This window comes from Coregonus lavaretus, assembly GCF_964263955.1.
Source record: "Coregonus lavaretus genome assembly, chromosome: 29".
Classification (NCBI taxonomy): domain Eukaryota; kingdom Metazoa; phylum Chordata; class Actinopteri; order Salmoniformes; family Salmonidae; genus Coregonus; species Coregonus lavaretus.
This window is the reverse complement of record NC_140016.1, coordinates 1,409,307-1,432,889: the sequence shown is the minus strand read 5'-3', so window position 1 is coordinate 1,432,889 and position 23,583 is coordinate 1,409,307. Positions and strand designations below refer to the sequence as shown.

The 23,583-nt window shown below is 45.6% G+C and overlaps 1 protein-coding gene across 1 annotated transcript in view; it reads left to right on the top strand.

Annotated features, from left to right (window-relative positions):
• Positions 1-21,566, top strand: part of LOC311104972 (uncharacterized protein) — a gene marked incomplete at its 5' end in the record, with an annotated part of 41,368 nt that extends 19,802 nt beyond the window's left edge. Inside the window, 2 exons of the mRNA XM_084146960.1 lie at positions 5,447-7,755; positions 19,366-21,566. Of these exons, the coding sequence (XP_084003086.1) occupies positions 5,447-7,755; positions 19,366-20,367 (3,311 nt within the window). The 3' untranslated portion in view covers positions 20,368-21,566. The remainder of the gene's footprint in view (positions 1-5,446; positions 7,756-19,365) is intronic.
• Positions 21,567-23,583: the final 2,017 nt, after the last annotated feature.

Here is a 23,583-nt window from a genome sequence, read left to right as displayed (position 1 = left end):
GACAGAGGCAGAGTTGGTTCTGTATTCCAGTGAATCACAGTCAGTGATGGTGATGGTGTCTGGACAGAGGCAGAGTTGGTTCTGTATTCCAGTGAATCACAGTCAGTGATGGTGATGGTGTCTGGACAGAGGCAGAGCTGGATCTGTATTCACTGGAAGATACGTGATTAGCAATTACAATAGTCACTGAGGATTGTTTTTGATTGGCTATCCAGCAAGTGATCAGTATAACACACACACACACACACACACGCACACGCACACACACACACACACACACACACACACACACACACACACACACACACACACACACACACACACACAATTTCTTCACATTTCATTCAGTGAATGTATACCATTTATTTTAGAGCAGTATTCAACCCTCAGTGCAAAGGCATTTCCAACTTCCCTCCAGGATACTGGTGATGGAGAGGTACATAGAGCTGTGGATGAAATGGAGAGGTACATAGAGCCGTGGCTGAAATGGAGAGGTACATAGAGCTGTGGATGAAATGGAGAGGTACATAGAGCCGTGGATGAAATGGAGAGGTACATAGAGCTGTGGCTGAAATGGAGAGGTACATAGAGCCGTGGCTGAAATGGAGAGGTACATAGAGCTGTGGATGAAATGGAGAGGTACATAGAGCTGTGGAGGAAATGGAGAGGTACATAGAGCCGTGGATGAAATGGAGAGGTACATAGAGCTGTGGCTGAAATGGAGAGGTACATAGAGCTGTGGAGGAAATGGAGAGGTACATAGAGCTGTGGATGAAATGGAGAGGTACATAGAGCCGTGGCTGAAATGGAGAGGTACATAGAGCTGTGGAGGAAATGGAGAGGTACATAGAGCTGTGGAGGAAATGGAGAGGTACATATAGCTGTGGATGAAATTGAGAGGTACATAGAGCTGTGGATGAAATGGAGAGGTACATAGAGCTGTGGCTGAAATGGAGAGGTACATAGAGCTGTGGAGGAAATGGAGAGGTACATATAGATGTGGATGAAATGGAGAGGTACATAGAGCTGTGGATGAAATGGAGAGGTACATAGAGCTGTGGATGAAATGGAGAGGTACATAGAGCTGTGGCTGAAATGGAGAGGTACATAGAGCTGTGGATGAAATGGAGAGGTACATAGAGCTGTGGATGAAATGGAGAGGTACATAGAGCCGTGGATGAAATGGAGAGGTACATAGAGCTGTGGCTGAAATGGGGAGGTACATAGAGCTGTGGATGAAATGGAGAGGTACATAGAGCCGTGGATGAAATGGAGAGGTACATAGAGCTGTGGATGAAATGGAGAGGTACATAGAGCTGTGGATGAAATGGAGAGGTACATAGAGTTGTGGAGGAAATGGAGAGGTACATATAGCTGTGGATGAAATGGAGAGGTACATAGAGCTGTGGATGAAATGGAGAGGTACATAGAGCTGTGGATGAAATGGAGAGGTACATAGAGCTGTGGAGGAAATGGAGAGGTACATATACAGTGAGGGAAAAAAGTATTTGATCCCCTGCTGATTTTGTACGTTTGCCCACTGACAAAGAAATGATCAGTCTATAATTTTAATGGTAGGTTTATTTGAACAGTGAGAGACAGAATAACAACAAAAAAATCCAGAAAAATGCATTTCAAAAATGTCATAAATTGATTTGCATTTTAATGAGTGAAATAAGTATTTGACCCCCTCTCAATCAGAAAGATTTCTGGCTCCCAGGTGTCTTTTATACAGGTAACGAGCTGAGATTAGGAGCACACTCTTAAAGGGAGTGCTCCTAATCTCAGTTTGTTACCTGTATAAAAGACACCTGTCCACAGAAGCAATCAATCAATCAGATTCCAAACTCTCCACCATGGCCAAGACAAAAGAGCTCTCCAAGGATGTCAGGGACAAGATTGTAGACCTACACAAGGCTGGAATGGGCTACAAGACCATCGGCAAGCAGCTTGGTGAGAAGGTGACAACAGTTGGTGCGATTATTCACAAATGGAAGAAACACAAAATAACTGTCAATCTCCCTCGGCCTGGGGCTCCATGCAAGATCTCCCCTCGTGGAGTTGCAATGATCATGAGAACGGTGAGGAATCAGCCCAGAACTACACGGGAGGATCTTGTCAATGATCTCAAGGCAGCTGGGACCATAGTCACCAAGAAAACAATTGGTAACACACTACGCCGTGAAGGACTGAAATCCTGCAGTGCCCGCAAGGTCCCCCTGCTCAAGAAAGCACATATACAGGCCCGTCTGAAGTTTGCCAATGAACATCTGAATGATTCAGAGGAGGACTGGGTGAAAGTGTTGTGGTCAGATGAGACCAAAATCAAGCTCTTTGGCATCAACTCAACTCGCCGTGTTTGGAGGAGGAGGAATGCTGCCTATGACCCCAAGAACACCATCCCCACCGTCAAACATGGAGGTGGAAACATTATGCTTTAGGGGTGTTTTTCTGCTAAGGGGACAGGACAACTTCACCGCATCAAAGGGACGATGGACGGGGCCATGTACCGTCAAATCTTGGGTGAGAATCTCCTTCCCTCAGCCAGGGCATTGAAAATGGGTCGTGGATGGGTATTCCAGCATGACAATGACCCAAAACACATGGCCAAGGCAACAAAGGAGTGGCTCAAGAAGAAGCACATTAAGGTCCTGGAGTGGCCTAGCCAGTCTCCAGACTTTAATCCCATAGAAAATCTGTGGAGGGAGCTGAAGGTTCGAGTTGCCAAACGTCAGCCTCGAAACCTTAATGACTTGGAGAAGATCTACAAAATCCCTCCTGAGATGTGTGCAAACCTGGTGGCCAACTACAAGAAACGTCTGACCTCTGTGATTGCCAACAAGGGTTTTGCCACCAAGTACTAAGTCATGTTTTGCAGAGGGGTCAAATACTTATTTCCCTCATTAAAATGCAAATCAATTCATAACATTTTTGACATGCGTTTTTCTGGATTTTTCTGTTGTTATTCTGTCTCTCACTGTTCAAATAAACATACCATTAAAAGTATAGACTGATCATGTCTTTGTCAGTGGGCAAACGTACAAAATCAGCAGGGGATCAAATACTTTTTTCCCTCACTGTAGCTGTGGATGAAATGGAGAGGTACATAGAGCTGTGGCTGAAATGGAGAGGTACATAGAGCTGTGGATGAAATGGAGAGGTACATAGAGCCGTGGATGAAATGGAGAGGTACATAGAGCTGTGGCTGAAATGGAGAGGTACATAGAGCTGTGGATGAAATGGAGAGGTACATAGAGCCGTGGCTGAAATGGAGAGGTACATAGAGCTGTGGATGAAATGGAGAGGTACATAGAGCTGTGGATGAAATGGAGAGGTACATAGAGCTGTGGAGGAAATGGAGAGGTACATAGAGCCGTGGATGAAATGGAGAGGTACATAGAGCTGTGGCTGAAATGGAGAGGTACATAGAGCTGTGGAGGAAATGGAGAGGTACATAGAGCTGTGGATGAAATGGAGAGGTACATAGAGCTGTGGCTGAAATGGAGAGGTACATAGAGCTGTGGATGAAATGGAGAGGTACATAGAGCTGTGGCTAAAATAGTTTATGATTAATAAAGGGTTGATCTACAGCCTTGAAGACATTATAAAGGCATGCCTGGGACTCAGAGACTGACTGAGGCAGGGAATTGGTCCCGAATAGAACCCTATTCCCTATCCTATTCCTTACACAGTTCCCCATAGGGCTCTGGTCAAAAGTAGTGCACTACAATAGGGAATCTGGTTTGTTGACAGGGAATTTTCTCAGCTGCTGAGGAATGCTTGGTGAGGGACCCAGTGCAGATGGTAGAGAGGGAATACTTTCTCCTGCTCTGAACGGGGCTCTCAAACTCAGACAATAAAGCCAAGCCTCCATTTTCAACAGAAACACTGTTTTTTTTATTTTTTTATTCATCACATTGTCTAAATAGCCACAATGCCAAGTCGTCGTAGTCAATGTATTTTATTACTGAAAAAATAGCTGATTTGTCTGAAATGCCTGCCTTATTGTTGAACATGAACCAACCAACTCCCTCCGTCCCACCACATGGGTTGGGGGGGGGGTTACACAGTACAGCAGCAGGTATTCATAACCATGTGTAGCAGAAACAAGGATGTGGCTTTTGAAATAGTACAGGTACCGTGAGTTCAGGAAGTATTCACATCCCTTGACTTATTCATGTTGATGTGTTACAGCCTGAATTTAAAATGGATTAAATTGAGATTTTGTGACACACAATAACATAATAAAGTATTAATAAATAATGTAAAAGTGGAATTCTGTATTTCTATAGTTTCTTTAATGAAAAATGAAAAGCTGAAATATGTTGAGTCAATAAATATTCAACCCCTTTGCTATGGAAAGCCTAAATAAGTTCAGGAGTAAAAATGTGCTTAACGGCCTCCCGAGTGGCTCAGCGGTCTAAGGCACTGCATCGCAATGCTAGAGGCGTTCTATCAGACCCGGTTCTATCCCAGGCTGTGTTGCAGCCGGCCGTGACCGGGAGACCCATGAGGTGGGGCACAATTGGCCCAGCGTCGTCCGGGTTAGGGGAGGGTTAGGCCGGCCGGGATGTCCTTGTCCCATTGTGCTCTAGCGACTCCTTGTGGCGGGCTGGGCGCATGCACGCTGACTTTGTACGTTGTTTTCTCTGACATATTGGTGTGGATGACTTCCGGGTTAAGCGGGCAGTGTGTCAAGAAGCAGTGCGGCTTGGCAGGGTTGTGTTTCGGAGGACGCATGGCTCTCGACCTTCACCTCTCCTGAGTCTGTACGGGGAGTTGCAGCGATGGGACATGGCTGTACCTACCAATTGGGTTAAAAAGTAATAAAATAAATGTGCTTAATAAGTTTCACTCTGTGTGCAATAATAGTGTTTAACATGATTTTTGAATGACTACCTTCTCTATGTACCCCACACATACAATTATCTGTAAGGTCCCTCAGTCGAGCAGTGATTTTCAAACAGATTCAACCACAAAGACCAGAGGTTTTCCAACGCCTCGCTAAGAAGGGCACCCATTGGTAGATTAGTAAAAATAATCACACATTGAATATCTCTTTGAGCATGATGAAGTTATTAATTACAGTTTGGATGATGTATCAAAACACCAAGTCACTACAAAGATACAGGCGTCCTTCCTAACTCAGTTGCCGGAGAGGAAGAAAACTGCTCAAGGATTTCACCATGATTTTAAAGAAGTTACAGAGTTTAATGGCTGTGATAGGAGAAAACTGAGGATGGATCAACAACATTGTAGTTACTCCACAATACTAACCTAAATGACAGTGAAAAGAAGGAAGCCTGTACAGAATAAATAAGCTTTCATCAAATAACAATCTTGATTTCTCTCTCCCCCCTCCTCCATCTCTCTATTACTCCTTCTCTCTCTCCCCCTCTTCCTGCATCCCTCTCCACCTCCTCTCTCCCTCCCTCCTTCCCTCCAGACCTGACACGTAGTGCCAGCCTATCAGAAAAGGAGTTGAAGGAGGCGAGGGTGAGGTCACAGATCATCGCGGCCCAGCTGACCGTCCCGTCTGGCTGCTCCAACTCTCGCGGCGTCCAGCTCTTCAACCGCCGCAAGAAGAGGGTCAACGCCTTCACGCTAGATAGCTGTGGGGAACGAAGGAGGGAAGAGGAGAGAGAGGAGAGAGAAGAGAGAGAAGGAGATAACAGGAACAACAACCTGACATGGGAGGAGGAGAAGGGGGGTCCTAGTGAGGGGACAGAGACAGACGGACAACTGAACTGGAAGAACAGCATCGGGATAAAACCACCACTCTGGTCGCCACCCTCTGGAAGTGAGGTCACAGGAAGTGACATCATGGAGGACCCAGGTAATGAGCACATCTACAAGGAAGTGGACGTGATACAAGAGAGACACTTCCAGCCGGTGAACGAGAGACAAGGGGAGGCGGAAGAGAGGAGTGGAGAGAGAGAAAGAGAGGAGATATATGAGGATATTGAGGGTGAAGTGAAGGATGAGATTATACCAGTAAATGACAACAACACTGGTCCAGTCAGAGAGGAAGTGGGGATGAATAGGGGGTCATACACATACTCCACAGCTCCCCCTGAGACCCATAATGGCTTCCACAGCACCCAGGGCTCTGCTGGAGAGATCAAAAATGGCGGGCCAGTTTCTATGTCCCTGTCCAGACAGACCCCCACCATCGTCAACCGGACAGCCAGACCCTTCTTCTCCCCACCCACCGTACAGCCCAAGTCCCCAGAGGCAAGGAGTCCCGTCATGGATAACAACATACCCCCAGCCCCCTCCTATCCTACCCCCACCCTTCCCCCAGCTCCCTCCTACTCCACTCCCCCTCTGCCTCCTTTCACCGCCACTCGCCCTGTCGCCTTCTCTCCTCCTCCCCCTCCTCCCTCATACTCTATGCCTCCACTCCCAGCCTTCCCCATCCATCCTCCTCCTCCCTCCCAGTCTCTCTCCAGTCCTCCCCCCATGTCTACCGTCATGTTTCCTAGGTCTACACCCGTCCCCCAGTACAACCCTCCTCCTACAGCTGCCCCAGTGCCCCAGTATCTACCCCCCAACCCTCCTGTCACCCGATACATCCCTCCTCCAACCTCCCCTAGACCCAACACCTTTGTCCCCTTCACCCCTCAGCCTATTGGCCAACAGAACCAGCAGCAGCCAATCAAAACGGGCATCCTGGAGGAAGGGGCGGCGGCCATCAGACGATCGTCGACAGCCAGGAAGTCCATGTTCACCTTTAAGGAGAAGCCTGTCATGGCACCCAACCCTGAACTCCTCTCCCTGGTCCAGGGGAATGATGATAGGAAGAAGCACGGCCTCCGCTCCGTTCCCGACCCAGCCCCAGAGGAGGAGCTGCTGGCTCTGGGGGCCGAGGCCTCTAACTTCCTAGCCAGGGAAGAGTTGAAGGCGGAGGCTGCCAAGGTGCCGGAGTGGTCCTCCTGTCTCAAGAGCTCCAGGACCAGGGAGCCCAGAGGGCAGCACCAGCCAGAGCAGACCCTGACCAACGCATCAGGGAAGGGGGCCGAGCTGTTCGCGAAGCGCCAGTCCAGGATGGAGAAGTACGTAGTGGAGAATCAGAATGTCTCCGGTGGTGGAGGTGGTCAGATGAGGTCTCCGTCTCCAACCGCGTCTCTGCCGCCGTCTTGGGTCTACCCATCTAATATGCCTGGCCGGGTCAAAGCTATCGCTAACAACACTGACCTCAGCGCCAGGCTGACCCAGACCCTCCAGACCCCTCAGCCTGGGAACAGGAGGCCCAGCCAGCAGGCTCCAACCCCGGCCCCGGTCCCCGAGGAACCACCCCTGGAGAACGGCTGCACCAAGATAGAGATGGACCTCTCCAGGCACCAGCCCTACCAGCTCAACTCCTCCCTGTTCATCTTCAACCCAGTCCAGGACTCTACCAGCACCCTGCTGAGCGCTCTGCCCCGGGGGGCCCCGCCAACACCAAAACCCCTGGTCTCATCTGAGGCTTACTCCAGGCAGGCCTCCCTGCCCTCCTCCAACCCTCCATCACACAACTACAACAGCCTGCCCCGCTTCAGGCCTACCCTGTCCCCATCACTTCAGCCCCCATCAGGAGGAATTGGAGGTGGGGATTACTATCCTCCACAACACGGGGGGACTCCACAGCTGAGGGACCCCAGGATCACCTCTCCTGTCTCTGCCTTCTCTCCGGAGAGAGTCGCCTCTCCTCGGTCGGGCGTCCAGGCACCCAGACCCACCTTCTCTACCAAGAGGGCAGGGATCGAACCCCAGGTGTGGAGGCCTTCTTTCTTCTTCTACCGATAGATCTACTCTGTTTCTACTCTGCTTTTACTCTGTTCTACTCTTCCTGTTAACACGACCAAAGTACAACAGATAGACAGACAGGAAGAGCCTTATTTTAACATATTGCACACACCAGACACTGGATACACACACTAGATTTATTGGATACCTAGATACTACAGGTTTAGACGTCACTGTTGATGTTATTTCACAGTACAAAGCTCAACATAGATTATTTTTCTACACACAAAGCCAAATATTTGGTTGGAGTTCCTTGTGGAATCTTGATTTCATGGTTTGAATTTATGCTGCTTCATTAGTGGTTAAAGAAAACAAGTCTGCTATGCAACTGACAAACACCCTCTGTATGCTATAGATCCAGAGCTCAAATCCCAAAAGAACATTATTTAATGTCAGTTAACATTTACATTTTAGTAGACACTCTTATCCAGAGCGACTTACAGGAGCAATTAAGGTTAAGTGCCTTGCTTAAGGGCACATCGACAGATTTTTCACCTAGTCGGCTCGGGGATTAGAACCAGCAACCTTTCGGTTACTGGCACAACGCTCTTACCCACTAACCTACCTGCCGCCCAGTTAACAGAGGAATATTTGCGAAATAGTACCAAAATATAAAAACCAGTAAGTGGAAAAGCCCCATATTCTGTCAGCTCCTAAATAACTTTGGGATGAGAAATCGGTTCACACTTTTTCCAGTGTTTTTCCCATCTAAGTCTCCAGAAAGCCTTGAGAGCGAGAGACACAAAGCGCTTTAACAGATGCTCTGGCGTCTATTTTATGATCTATGATTTGTAATTTAATACAAGCTTACAGACATGAAAGTATCAGGCAGGGAACTCCCTTAATGTCTCTGTCTCTACAGGGGAATATAGACTGACTGATGTTTGAAATGGCACCCTATTCCCTATATAGTACACTACCAGAGCCCATAGGGTGCTGGTCAAAAGTAGTGCACTATATAGGGAATAGGGTGCCAGTTGGGACATGACCCTAGACTTCTGTTTCTCAGTTTCTCTGCCCTTTAGTTCGAGAACTACCGCATGATATATACTACTACCACTGTCCTGTGAGCCCCTGGCTCTGAGGCCATTGATGTCAGTCATTTACAGACAGCACTGCTGCATGCCATTTGACGTAATGTAACTTCTATGGTTTTTTACGACTCAACTGATTTATACGTGAAAATATAACTCAGTGTTTTTTTTTTAGATTCACAATGTTGATCACTAAACCAGCTAGCTGACAACAAGGACTATGGTTTCTTTGTTCCTCTTTTCTTTTATGCACCGATTTCTGTTTTCCAATTCTGTTTCTGTATCTATAAATTTCTCTTTTCTGTTGGACTGTTTATATTTTTCTGTTGGACTGTTTCTGTTTCTCTCCTGATTAAAGCTTTATCCTTTCTTTTGTTTGTTTTTCTACCTTTCCTTCTGTTTCCCACTCATCTACTTTTAAAGTACCTTAAACGTTCTGTTCTTTAGCTGCCCTGACTTTTCTATTGTCATAGTTTAATGAAGCGTATAGCGCATTGAACAAATGTATATCTCTGCAGGAAAACATTTGAAAGCAGTTAATAGACACGGTACAAATGTATATTCCTGAAGGCTAACACCCAGTTTAAAACACAAAGAGCCGGCAGAGTATACAACAGTTGCATACATCAATGCAACACCAACAATCAGCCTTTTTTAAGAAGTAACAGTTTTAAAAGATTCTCCCTGAAGGTAAAGGAAACACCCTGTACAATATGAGTGATTACACTGCATTCCACAACCTGGTTTTTGTGTAGGAAGGGTCTTAGCTTTCTAAAAGCCCCAGAAGGTTAAAAGCATTCAGACAAATGGTCCCATGGCCCCTACCTTCAAAAGGATGGTATGACCCACTGGCCTTTCTCGTCTAGCATGAAAACATTCCAGGCTCAAGGTACAAGTTACCCTTAGCATGACCTAGTGAGATATACAAGACGGAGGCTAAATCAAGCTAGTAGTGTTGACTACTTTCTTGTGGCATTCTCACTGGAACCTACAGTTTAAAAGGTGTTGATAGGGACCATCAAATAATTGGCATATACATTACTCTTACAGAATTTCCACGTGGGCGAGGATATTGGAAATGTAATCAAAGCATATTGGATGATAATTTATAACATTTTACTACATAACATTGGTACAGCAGATCCCCTTATTGTATGGGACGCTTTTAATTGTGCCTTTAGAGGCCATGCAATTCAATACTTATCTTTAAAACAAAAGCAATTTAGGTCAAAATAATTCATATTAACATAGGAAATAGAGGGACTAACAGTAAAGATAGATAGCAATAAAACTGTACCATAGAGGCACAGAATACGTTAGAGGAAAGAAAAAAAAAAAAAATGGAGGAACTTATTCAAGAAAGATCAAGTGTAATGGATGGAATATGGGGGAAAATGCACCACATTCTTTTTTAAATCTTCAACATAGAAATGCTACCAAAAAGAATTTACTGAAACTTGTTACAAAATGACGGAGTCACCCATGATTCAGCAAACAATATTTTGAAAGAGGAAGCAAAGTACTTTAAGCCTATGTTTTCGTTTCAGTCTCCTCCGTCTCCACTAACCGAAGTTAATTGTAAGGATTTTTTTTCCTATTAATAATGTAAAATTAACAGCTGTACAGAAAGACTAATATGAAGGCTAAATTACACAGGAGAAACTACAGTATGTAAGTATGGCAAGTAGAAATCAAAACTGGATCAAAACTGGATAGTGTTCAGAGATCTATGGGAGGGGTTGAGTGGAGCTGATTATTGTAAAATATACTGTGTCCGTAAAATGTAAATACACTGAACAAAAATATAAATGTAACATGCAACAATTTCAAAGATTTTACTTTTATTTTAGTTACAGTTCATTTAAGGAAATCAATCAATTGAAATCAATTCATTAGGCCCTAATCTACAGATTTCATATGACTGGGTATACAGATATGCATCTGTTGGTCACAGAGACATTTTTTTTTAAAAGGGTAGGGGCGTGGATCAGAAAACCAGTCAGTGTCTGGTGTGACCACCATTTGCCTCATGCAGTGCGACATCTCCTTCACTTAGAGTTGATAAGGCTGTTGATTGTGGCCTGTGGAATGTTGTCCCACTCCTCTTCAATGGCTGTGCGAAGTTGCTGGATATGGGCAGGAACTGGAACACACTGTCGTACACATCGATCCAGGGCATCCCAAACATGCTTAATGGGTGACATGTCTGGTGAGTATGCAGGCCATGGAAGAACTGGGACATTTTCAGCTTTCAGGAATTGTGTACAGATCCTTGTGACATGGGGCTGTGCATTATCATGCTGAAACATGAGGTGATGGCGGCGGATGAATGGCCTGACAATGGGCCTCAGGATCTTGTCACGGTATCTCTGTGCATTCAAATTGCCATCGATAAAATGCAATTGTGTTCATTGTCCGTAGCTTATGCCTGCCCATATCATAATCCCACCGCCACCATGGGGCACTCTGTTCACAACTTTGACATCAACAAACCACTCGCCCACACCACGCCATACACGCTGTCCGCCACCTGTGTAATGATCATGCTGTTTAATCAGCTTCTTGATATGCCACACCTGTCTGGTGGAAGGATTATCTTGACAAAGGAGAAATGCTCACTAACAGGGATGTAAACAAATTTGTACACAACATTTGAGAAAAATACGCTTTTATTTCAGCTCAGGGAACATGGGACCAACACTTTACATGTTGCGTTTGTATTTTTGTTCAGGATAGTATGTATAAGCTGAAAGTAGCAGTCTTAAGTTTTGTTGTCCATTAGTTTACTCTAATTACGGGAGGGGTGGTAGGGTTAGGGGAAAATAATAAAGGAAAATATATTTTAAAAGTTTGGACACACCTAATCATTCAAGGGTATTTTCTACATTGTAGAATAATAGTTAAGACATCAAAACCATTAAATAACACATATGGAATCATGTAGTAACCAAACAAGTGTTAAACAAATCAAAATATATTTTATATTCTTCAAAGTAGCCACCCTTTGCCTTGATGACAGCTTTGATCACTCTTGGCATTCTCTCAACCAGCTTCATGAGGAATGCTTTTCCAACAGTCAAAGAAGGAGTTCCGACATACGCTGAGCACTCGTTGGCTGCTTTTCCTTCACTTTGCGGACCGACTCATCCAAAACCATCTCAATTGGCTTGAGGTCGGGATATTGTGGAGGCCAGGTCATCTGATGCAGCACTCCATCACTCTCCTTCTTGGTCAAATAGCCCTTACACAGCCTGGAGGTGTGTTCTGGGTCATTGTCCTGTTGAAAAGCAAATGATAGTCCCACTAAGCGCAAACCAGATGGGATGGCGTATCGCTGCAGAATGCTGTGGTGGCCATGCTGGTTAAGTGTGCCTTGAATTCTAAATAAATCACAGATAGTGTCACCAGCAAAGCACCCACACACCATCACACCTCCTCCTCCATGCTTCACGGTGGGAACCACACATGAAGAGATCATCCGTTCACCTATTCTGCATCTCACAAAAATCTCAAATTTGGACTAATCAGACCAAAGCACAGATTTCCACCTGTCTAATGTCCATTGCTCATGTTTCTTGGCCCAAAAAGTATCTTCTTCTTATTGGTGTCCTTTAGTAGTGGTTTCTTTGCAGCAATTCGACCATGAAGGCCTGATTCACACAGTCCCCTCTAAACAGTTGAGGTTGAGATGTGTCTGTTAATTGAACTCTGTGAAGCATTTATTTGGGCTGCAATTTCTGAGGCTGGTAACTCTAATGAACTTATCCTCTGCAGCAGAGGTAACTCTGGGTCTTCCATTCCTGTGGTGGTCCTCATGAGAGCCAGTTTCATCATAGCGCTTGATATTTTTTGCGACTGCACTTGAAAAAACTTTGAAAGTTCTTGACATTTTCTGGATTTACTGACCTTTATGTCTTAAAGTAATGATGGACTGTTGTTTCTCTTTGCTTATTTGAGCTGTTCTTGCCATAATATGGACTTGGTCTTTTACGAAATAGGGCTATCTTCTGTGTACCACCCCTACCTTGTCACAACACAACTGATTGGCTCAAACGCATTAATAAGCAAAGAAATTCCACAAATTAACTTTTAAGAAGGCACACCTGTTAATTGAAATGCATTCCAGGTGACTACCTCATGTAGCTGGTTGAGAGAATGCCAAGAGTGTGCAAAGCTGTCATCAAGGCAAAGGGTGGCAATTTGAAGAATCTCAAATATAATATATATTTTGATTTGTTTAACACTTTTTTTGGTTACTACATGATTCCATATGTGTTATTTTTATAGTTTTGATGTCTTCACTATTATTATACAATGTAGAAAATAGTAAAAATAAAGAAAACACTGGAATGAGTAGGTGTGTCCAAACTTTTGACTGGTACTGTAGATATTACACAAAAATATATGTGGGATTGAAAATGATGCAGACAATTACATTGATGGAAGCCACAATCTTTCTGCAATATATACAATACAAATAGTAAATAAATAAAATAAAATAAATAGTTACCCTTAGGGACTAGGTACAGATCTAGGATCAGCCTACTCTTTCCAAATCCTAACCTTCACCATTATGGAATAGAACGCAAACTGTAAAAACTGACCTTAGATCAGTCTATCCTGTCTATACACACCATTCAACTATTCAGAATAGTTATGCACGCTCAAGTTTTCAGGTTTTTTGTTATATTTCTTGCTTGTTTTCACAAAATAAATTATATTTTGCTTCTTCAAAGTGGTAGGCATGTTGTGGAAATCAAATGATACAAACCCCCCAAAAATATATTTTAATTCCAGGTTGTAAGGCAACGAAATAGGACAATTGGCAAGGGGGATGAAAACTTTAGCAAGCCACTGTAAGGTCCCACAGTTGACAGTGCATGTCAGAGCAGAAACCAAGCCATGAGGTCGAAGGAATTGTCCGTAGAGCTCCGAGACAGGATTGTGTGGAGGAACAGATCTGGGGAAGGGTACCAAAAAATGTCTGCAGCATTGAAGGTCTCCAAGAACACAGTGGCCTCATCATTCATAAATGGAAGAAGTTTGGAACATCAAGACGCTTACTAGAGCTGGCAGCCTGGCCAAACTGAGCAATCGGGGGGGAAGGGCCTTGGTCAGGGAGGTGACCAAGAACCCGATGGTCACTCTGAAAGAGCTCCAGAGTTCCTCTGTGGAGATGGGAGAACCTTCCAGAAGGACAACCATCTCTGCAGCACTCCACCAATTAGGCCTTTATGGAAGAGTGGCCAGATGAAAGCCACTCTTCAGTAAAAGGCACATGACAGCCCACTTGGAGTTTGCCAAAAGGCACCCTAAGGACTCTCAGACCATGAGAAACAAGATTCTCTGGTCTGATGAAACCAAGATTTGTCCTGAATGCCAAGCGTCACATCTGGAAGAAACCTGGCACCATCCCAACGGTGAAGCATGGTGGTGGCAGCATCATGCTGTGGGGATGTTTTTCAGCGGCAGGGACCGGGAGACTAGTCAGGATTGAGGGAACGATGAACGGAGCAAAGTACAGAGAGATACTTGATGAAAACCTGCTCCAGAGCGCTGAGGACCTCAGACTGGGGCGAAGGTTCACCTTCCAACAGGACAACGACCCTAAGCACACAGCCAAGACAACACAGGAGTGGCTTCAGGACAAGTCTCTGAATGTCCTTGAGTGGCCCAGCCAGAGCCCGGACTTGAACCCGATCGAACATCTCTGGAGAGACCTGAAAATAGCTGTGCAGCGACGCTCCCCATCCAACCTGACAGAGGTTGAGAGGATCTGCAGAGAAGAATGGGAGAAACTCCCCAAATACAGGTGTGCCAAGCTTGTAGCGTCATACCCAAGAAGACTCAAGGCTGTAATCACTGCCAAAGGTGCTTCAACCAAGTACTGAGTAAAGGGTCTGAATACTTATGTAAATGTGATATTTCCATTATTATTATTATTTATTTTTTTGCAAAGGTTTCTACAAACCTGTTGTTGCTTTGTCATTATGGGGCATTGTGTATAGATTGATGAGGAAAAAAATAATTGAATCAATTTTGGAATAAGGCTGTAACGTAACGAAATGTGGAAAAAGTCAAGGGGTCTGAATACGAATGCGCTGTATAGATGTATTTATATTCTGGACTCTGACATTGCTCTTTCTGATATGTCTTAATTTCTTGTTCTTCTTTTTTTAAATGTTTGGATAATGTGTGTATTGTTATTGTGTTGCTAGATATTGCTGCACTGTTGGAACTAGAGACATAAGCATTTCGCTGCACCTACGATAACATCTTCAAAACTGTGTACGCGACCAATAAACTTTGATTCAATTTTATTTGTATCGGGGGTAACTTCAGAGTGACACTGGTTCAATAATAATAAAGCTCCCCAATAGCCTCGGCAGGGTAACAGCAAATCCTGAAAACTTTTGCTCAAGGTACATGTTGTCCTTAGGGCCTGATAGGCACAGATATAGGATTAGCCTGGCCAAGCCAAATACTAAATGGAACCAGTAGGGGGTGAAAAGCACAAAACTGACCTCAGATCAGTGTCGTACTCTGAATCTGATCAACACTAGTTCAAGGTGAAAAGAAAGCTCGCCAGGATTCTTTGCCGGGTATCAGCAAAGCCTGTATCAAGAGCTTAACATTATAAGAAACTCTCTTGTAACAGCAGACCTACCAAGCTCTTCAGGAGTCTAGGGAACAGCAGACCTACCAAGCTCTTCAGGAGTCTAGGGAACAGCAGACCTACCAAGCTCTTCAGGAGTCTAGGGAACAGCAGACCTACCAAGCTCTTCAGGAGCCTAGGGAACAGCAGACCTACCAAGCTCTTCAGGAGTCTAGGGAACAGCAGACCTACCAAGCTCTTCAGGAGTCTAGGGAACAGCAGACCTACCAAGCTCTTCAGGAGTCTAGGGAACAGCAGACCTACCAAGCTCTTCAGGAGTCTAGGGAACAGCAGACCTACCAAGCTCTTCAGGAGTCTAGGGAACAGCGGACCTACCAAGCTCTTCAGGAGTCTAGGGAACAGCAGACCTACCAAGCTCTTCAGGAGTCTAGGGAACAGCGGACCTACCAAGCTCTTCAGGAGTCTAGGGAACAGCAGACCTACCAAGCTCTTCAGGAGTCTAGGGAACAGCAGACCTACCAAGCTCTTCAGGAGTCTAGGGAACAGCAGACCTACCAAGCTCTTCAGGAGCCTAGGGAACAGTGGATCTACCAAGCTCTTCAGGAGTCTAGGGAACAGCAGACCTACCAAGCTCTTCAGGAGTCTAGGGAACAGCAGACCTACCAAGCTCTTCAGGAGTCTAGGGAACAGCAGACCTACCAAGCTCTTCAGGAGTCTAGGGAACAGCAGACCTACCAAGCTCTTCAGGAGTCTAGGGAACAGCAGACCTACCAAGCTCTTCAGGAGTCTAGGGAACAGCAGATCCACAGTGCCAAGCTCTTCAGAAGCCTAGGGAACAGCAGACCTACCAAGCTCTTCAGGAGTCTAGGGAACAGCAGACCTACCAAGCTCTTCAGGAGTCTAGGGAACAGTGGATCTACCAAGCTCTTCAGGAGCCTAGGGAACAGCAGATCCCCATAAAGGTTAGTCACCTCAGCTGGGCCAAACGGCGGTAACGTGAGAGGGACACTACAGACCAGGTGTCCTGTTTGGTTGCAGGGGCTCACAGACACACACAGATGGGAGCTGATAGTCGGGGTTGCTATGCAGTCTGTTTCAGCCCAAGTTGTCGTTGTCTTGTCAAGGAAACCGTGTAGCGTTGTTGAAAACAGTAGCCAAGTTTATGAGATGAACGAATAGAGCTAAATTCCTCTGTAGCTCGTGATCAATATATTAGAACATTTTAAATGGAGAGTTCGCTCTCTTTTCCTTCTATACACCACGTGTGTATACCGAATGTTGCAGTGTGTGCAAGGAGCTCTTGTGAATGACTTCTCTCATGAAATGTGTTTCACCAAGCTGCACAATACCATGCATACGTATAACTGCTTTAATGTTGCTGGACCCCTGCCTTGGCAGCAGCTAATGGGGATCCTTAATAAATACACAAAAAAAATACAAAAATACCTTCATTACAACAACGTTCTGAGGTCATTCTGTAGCCTATACTCTAAGTACCAGCTGTGCTGTCTGTTGTATATTTCACTTCATACAGCACTGTCAATCAAAAAACATATCTTCCCTCATTTAACATTATCATGGTGTCTTAAATTCATGTCTCTTTACTCTAGTTTAACGTTATCATGGTGTCTTCAAATCAAATCTTCTTTTTTTTTTGTCACATGCTTCGTAGACCACAGGTGTACAATAACAGTGAAATGCTTACAGGTCCTTTTCCAACAATGCAGAGTTAAAGATAAGTCAAAATAACATGGGTATATACAGGGAGTAGAAAATAACATGTCTATATACAGGGAGTACCAGTACCAAGTCGATGTGCAGGAGTACGAGGTAAATGAGGTTGCTATGTACTGTACATATAGGTAGGGGTAAAGTGAGTCCAGTGTGTTTGCATAGAGTCAGTGCCAGAGAGTTAGTGCAAAAAAGGTTAAATGCAGGTAGTCTGGGTAGCCATTTGATTAGCTATTTAGCAGTCTTGTTTAGAAGTCTTATGTCGTGAGGGTAGAAGCTGTTCACGATCCTGTTGGTTCCAGACTTGGTGCATTGGTACCGCTTGCCGTGCGGTAGCAGAGAGAACAGTCTGTGGCTTGGGTGGCTGGAGTCTTTGACAATTTTTTGGGCCTTCCTCTGACACCGCCTGGTATAGAGGTCCTGGATGGCAGGGAGCTCAGCCCCAGTGATGTACTGGGTCGTACGCACACTACCCTCTGTAGCACCTTGCGGTCAGATGCCAAGCATTTGCCATACCAAGCGGTGATGAAGCCAGTCAAGATGCTCTCGATGGTGCAGCTGTATAATTTTTTGAGGAGGTCTCTGCCAAATCTTTTCAGCCTCCTGAGGGGGAAGAGGCATTGTCGTGCCCTCTTCAAGACTGTGTTGGTGTGTTTGGACCATGATATATCCTTAGTGATGTGGACACAGAGGAACTTGAAGCTCTCGACCCGTTCCACTGCAGCCTCGTGGATGTGAATGGGTCTTGCCTGCTCCCCCCCGTTTACTGTAGTCCACAATCAGCTCCTTTGTCTTACTGACGTTGATGGAGAGGTTGTTTGCCTGGCATCACACTGCCAGGTCTCTGACCTCCTCCCTATAGGCTGTCTCATCGTTGTCGGTGATCAGGCCTACCACCATTGTGTCGCATGAAAACGTAATGATGGTGTTGGAGTCGTGCGCGGCCACACAGTTGTGGGTGAACAGGGAGTACAGGAGGGGACTAAGCACGCACCCCTGAGGGGCCCCGTGTTGAGGGCCAGTGTGGCGGCTGTGTTGTTGCCTAATCTCACCACTTGGGGGCGACCCGTCAGGAAGTCCAGGATCCAGTTGCAGAGGGTGGTGTTCAGTCCCAGGGACCTTAGTTTAGTGATGAGCTTCGAGGTCACTATGGTGTTGAATGCTGAGCTGTAGTCAATGAACAGCATTCTCACGTAGGTGTTCCTTTTGTCCAAGTGGGAAAGGGCAGTGTGGAGTGCAATAGAGATTGCGTCATCTGTGGATCTGTTGGGGCGGTATGCAAATTGGAGTGGGTCCAGGGTGTCTGGGATGATGGTGTTGATGTGAGCCATGACCAGCCTTTCAAAGCATTTCATGGCTACAGATGTGAGTACTACGGGGCGATAGTCATTTAGACAGGTTACCTTGGCGTTCTTGGGCACAGGGACTATGGTGGTCTGCTTGAAACATGTAGGTATTACAGACTGGGTCAGGGAGAGGTTGAAAATGTTAGTGAAGACACTTACACTTGCCAGCTGGTCAGCGTATGCTCTGAATACAGGTCTTGGTAATCCATCTGGCCCTGTGGCCTTGTGAATGTTAAACTGTTTAAAGGTCTTACTCACACAGTCGTCCGGAACAACTGGTGCTCTCATGCATGGTTCAGTGTTGCTTGCCTCGAAGCGAGCGTAGAAGGCATTTCGCTCGTCTTACATTCATGTCTCTTTTCCCTAGTTTAACATTATCATGGTGTCTTACATTAATGTCTCTATACCCTAGTTTAACATCATCATGGTGTCTTACATTAATGTCTCTATACCCTAGTTTAACATCATCATGGTGTCTTACATTAATGTCTCTATACCCTAGTTTAACATCATAATGGTGTCTTACATTAATGTCTCTATACCCTAGTTTAACATCATCATGGTGTCTTACATTAATGTCTCTATACCCTAGTTTAACATCATCATGGTGTCTTACATTAATGTCTCTATACCCTAGTTTAACATCATCATGGTGTCTTACATTAATGTCTCTATACCCTAGTTTAACATCATCATGGTGTCTTACATTAATGTCTCTATACCCTAGTTTAACATCATCATGGTGTCTTACATTAATGTCTCTATACCCTAGTTTAACATCATCATGGTGTCTTACATTAATGTCTCTATACTTTTACATGTGTTTTTACTCTTTACTCTCTCTCCACAGATGAGGAAGGAGTCCCCCCGAACCCCGACCCCCACCACCACCCCCACGACCACCCCCTCTCCCACCAGGACACCGCAGTTCCCCCGTCGGTTCAGCAGCCCAGAGGGACCCCCCACTCACAGTGGGGTCTGGTCCCCCACCCCCCAGACCACCATCACCCCCTCCTCCTCCTCCTCTTCCAGGCACCTCCACCAGGCGACGGCCACCTCCACAGCCACCTCCCCTGTCTCCCCACCCTGGGAGACGAGGTGCAAGTCCCCCGCCGTGGTCAACCAGACCACCAAACCGTTCTCCACAGCCTCTTTATCCAGGCCTAAACCATCCACTGCCACCTCACCTGTATCGCCTAGATCTCCCTGGGGGTCCCGCTGTCAATCCCCTAACATCAACCAGACAACCAAGCCTTTCTCCACCACCATCTCCAACTCTTCCTCCTCCAGACCCTCTCACCCAGGCACCATCACGTCTCCTCTCTCCCCCTCACCCCTGTCCCCTCCCTGGGGTTCCAGATGCCAGTCTCCCATCGTCAGCCCCAGCCCCAGCCCCAGCCCCAGCCACTCCAAGGCAAACCACCGCCTGTTAGCCAAGAACATCATCAATGCGGCCAAACGTAAAAACAGCCCGTCCCCAGGTGCTCTGAGCGGCCACAATCTCCCAATCTCCCCACTAGGAGGCAACCCGACCCACCAGCATCACCAGGGCTACGACTCCCAGCACCACCACAGCAGCAGCAGCTCCAAACCCCCCTTCAGCCCCTACCAGTCCAGGGCCATGGGGTGCCAGTCTCCCCCCTTCGCCAGCCCTCCTCCCACCCCTACAGGGGTAATCCGGTCCCCAGTAAGGCTCTACAACACCAGGTCCCTCACTGACTCGGATGCTTCGGTGGAGTCGGAGGACTCTGGGCTGAGGTCTCCAGGACTGCAGCGTACCCAGAACACCTGTCCCCGGGGCTGGGGCGGCAGCCTGAGGGTGAAGAGGGGCAGTGTTGGCACCGACCTATAGGGGGAGCCTGGGAGAGAGGGTCAGGAGAAAGGACCATTGAGCTTGCCCAATAAGAGAGAAAAAGAAAACAGACAGAACATTGATAAAGGGACTGGTGGGTTTTGGGCAATTCTTCAATTCATTGACGTATAGGATCATCTAAGATGGAGGGCCAGCTCAGCGCTTGCCCCACAGGTGAGATATGGAAAGGACTTTGAAAGGAACTGACCTTGTGTGTTTGTTGCTTTGGAGCATCCAGGAGTAAGGGACAATAATGTTTGACCACAGAGTAAATAACCTGCTGCCCTTATGTTGACCACAGAGTAAATAACCTGCTGCCCTTATGTTGACCACAGAGTAAATAACCCGCTGCCCTTATGTTGACCACAGAGTAAATAACCTGCTGCCCTTATGTTGACCACAGAGTAAATAACCTGCTGCCCTTACAACACAGCTGGGACGTAGAAGCAACCCGTCTGGTGATTCTAAAGTCCACTAAAACCCACTGATTTGGCTGGCTGGCTATAGAAGAGTCCAGGACCATCAAGCTCAGAGCAAGCTCAACAGTGGGATTACTGAGAGGAGATTGAAGGGACAATTCACTGTTTCCTCTGCCTCTCATTCTTACATCTTATAAAATACTTTGTACATTTATTACACAGAAATATGTAAGGGTTTCTAAAATCCAAAGCGACTTGTCTGCAACTTTAGATTTGGTCCTAATTGAAAAACAAAATGTGTTGTTGTATTCAGGAATTGCTGAAATGTAAAACTAGCTTACTTGCATTTGACTAAGACAAAATGTCCATGAATAATCTTAATTATTACAGTAGCTTACTTAAGTTTACTCTAAGAAATTGTTTATTCTAATTTGTACCCAAAAAAAGTCCAAAGGGCTAGAAAGAAATACCAAAGACAATATATGGAATGATGCAATGTTTTCAAAAACAGTGTTACACTTTTTCTCCCCCACATAAGGCATTGATAATGTGATGTCGTAGATAGGCTTTTGCAGTTATTTTGGATATATGTTTAAATGTTGCTGGGTATACATTGGAGTAGAAAGGAATGCAGTTAAACCATAGGTTGACATGATGTTTGCAGGTCTGACACAGGTCAAACTGGGGAGAGAGAAAGAGAGCGAGAGAGAGAGAGAGAGAGAGAGAGAGAGAGAGAGAGAGAGAGAGAGAGAGAGAGAGAGAGAGAGAGAGAGAGAGAGAGAGAGAGAGAGAGAGAGAGAGAGAGAGAGAGAGAGAGAGAGAGAGAGAGAGAGAGAGAGAGAGAGAGAGAGAGAGAGAGAGACCGTATTCTAAATGCCACCCTGTTCCCTATATAGTGCACTACCATTGACCCGAGCCTTATGGAACCTGGTCAAAAGTAGTGCACTAAATAGGGAATAGGGTGTCATTTGGGACGCAAACAAGAGTATTGATGGATCAGTTTCAGGACCGTAGTAGCAGTGGTGGCTACGGGGAGGCAGGTATAGGAGTTTGTAAATATAATATTATAGCTTACTGGACTACGCTTTCATCAACAAATCCCTTCGAAAGTTGACGTGATAGTTATTCGATTATGAAAACAAAGATGGGCTCTTCACGCTGAATGAGCATGTTATGATAGAATGGGTACAGTCAGAGCCATATATATACACTGACATTGTATAGATATGGCTCTGGTTACAGTGTAGTTTCTCTACCATAAAAATACAAATAAACACCCATTTATTTTACCTTTATTTAACTAGGCAAGTCAGTTAAGAACAAATTCTTATTTACAATGACGGCCTACACCGGCCAAACCCGGATGACGCTGGGCCAATTGTGCGCCGCCCTATGGGACTCCCAATCACGGCCGGTTGTGATACAGCCCGGGATCGAACCAGGGGGGTCTGTAGTGACGCCTCAAGCACTGAGATGCAGTGCCTTAGACCGCTGTGCCACTCGGGAGCCCATTCCATAACCTTACTATGCAAAGGATCAAGGAACGTTGGCGTTATTGTGGTATTGATGACATCACAAATGGCCAAAAACATACACTACAGCACAGTATATCCTTTTTATTGAACAGGAAAAAAAATACAAAGCTTCTTATGCAGTCTTTACCTATCGCAGTGCGATAATGCATCTATCACCTCTATGTACTGTATATACAGTTACTGTATGTTGTTTTATGTACTGCTTTGTTTCAAATGAATGTACAGATTGGCAGGTAGAGAGGTAGAAGAGAGAGACAGAGACAGAGTGTTGACTTTTGAGAAGGTTTTTGTAGGTTTATATGTTAACCAATGGGACACAATGTTACCGTTTCTAATACTGATATGTCGACTGTCCGGCACCAACAACAAACTAACAATGGCTGGGGACATCAAAATGACAACAAATACAGCATGTAGAAACCAAGGGTTGTTGTCACTAATGTTGTAGAGACAAACATCTGTGTGTACCACAACGATGACGATCAAGGCAGCCAATAGGAAAGATTCATAAAAAGAGGCATTCCACAAGAGATGGTTGAGAGAATGTTGCAGTCAGACGTTAGGTTGGGATCGAGGTTGGGATCGAGGTTGGGATCGAGGTTGGGATCGAGGTTGGGATCGAGGTTGGGATTGAGGTTGGGATCGGACGATAGGAGTAGGTTTGTTAAATGACCAAACTCTTGCTGAAGCAAGGCCTGTATTCTGCAAACAATACTCTAAATGCACATGCACATTTCAGTTTGCTTTAGATTTTGTACTTTATTTTATCAAGTTTCACTTGATTTTGCACTTCTTTGATTCATTCCATATTCCTATGGCTCACAGTATTGGACTGACTTTGATTGGCTGAAACAGGTGTCATTCACACAGAAACCTCACGCTTCTCCATAATCGGCATAGTAACAGTAAGACCGCCGCCACACACTAAACGCGACACACTATAATAGCCTTTTTATGTTATACAGTAAAAACAATTATCAGTAAATGTAACCGTTGCACTGCAACCCTCTGGAGGCGTTGTATTTCAAGGCAAGGGGTCACCAAGGCCACCGACATCATTCCAACATCTCTCCCTCCGCCCCGTAGCGGATCACATGGAGGATCACAAACAGAACAGGACCACAGGAGTGGGTCTATCCTTGTCCCCTAACACGTAGGGCTCTATGGGACTGCTGCATCAGCAGATTACTGACTAGTCACATGTGGGCTGTATTCATTAGACGCCAAAGGGAAAGAAAAGGGACTGAAACAGGAAGGGACTA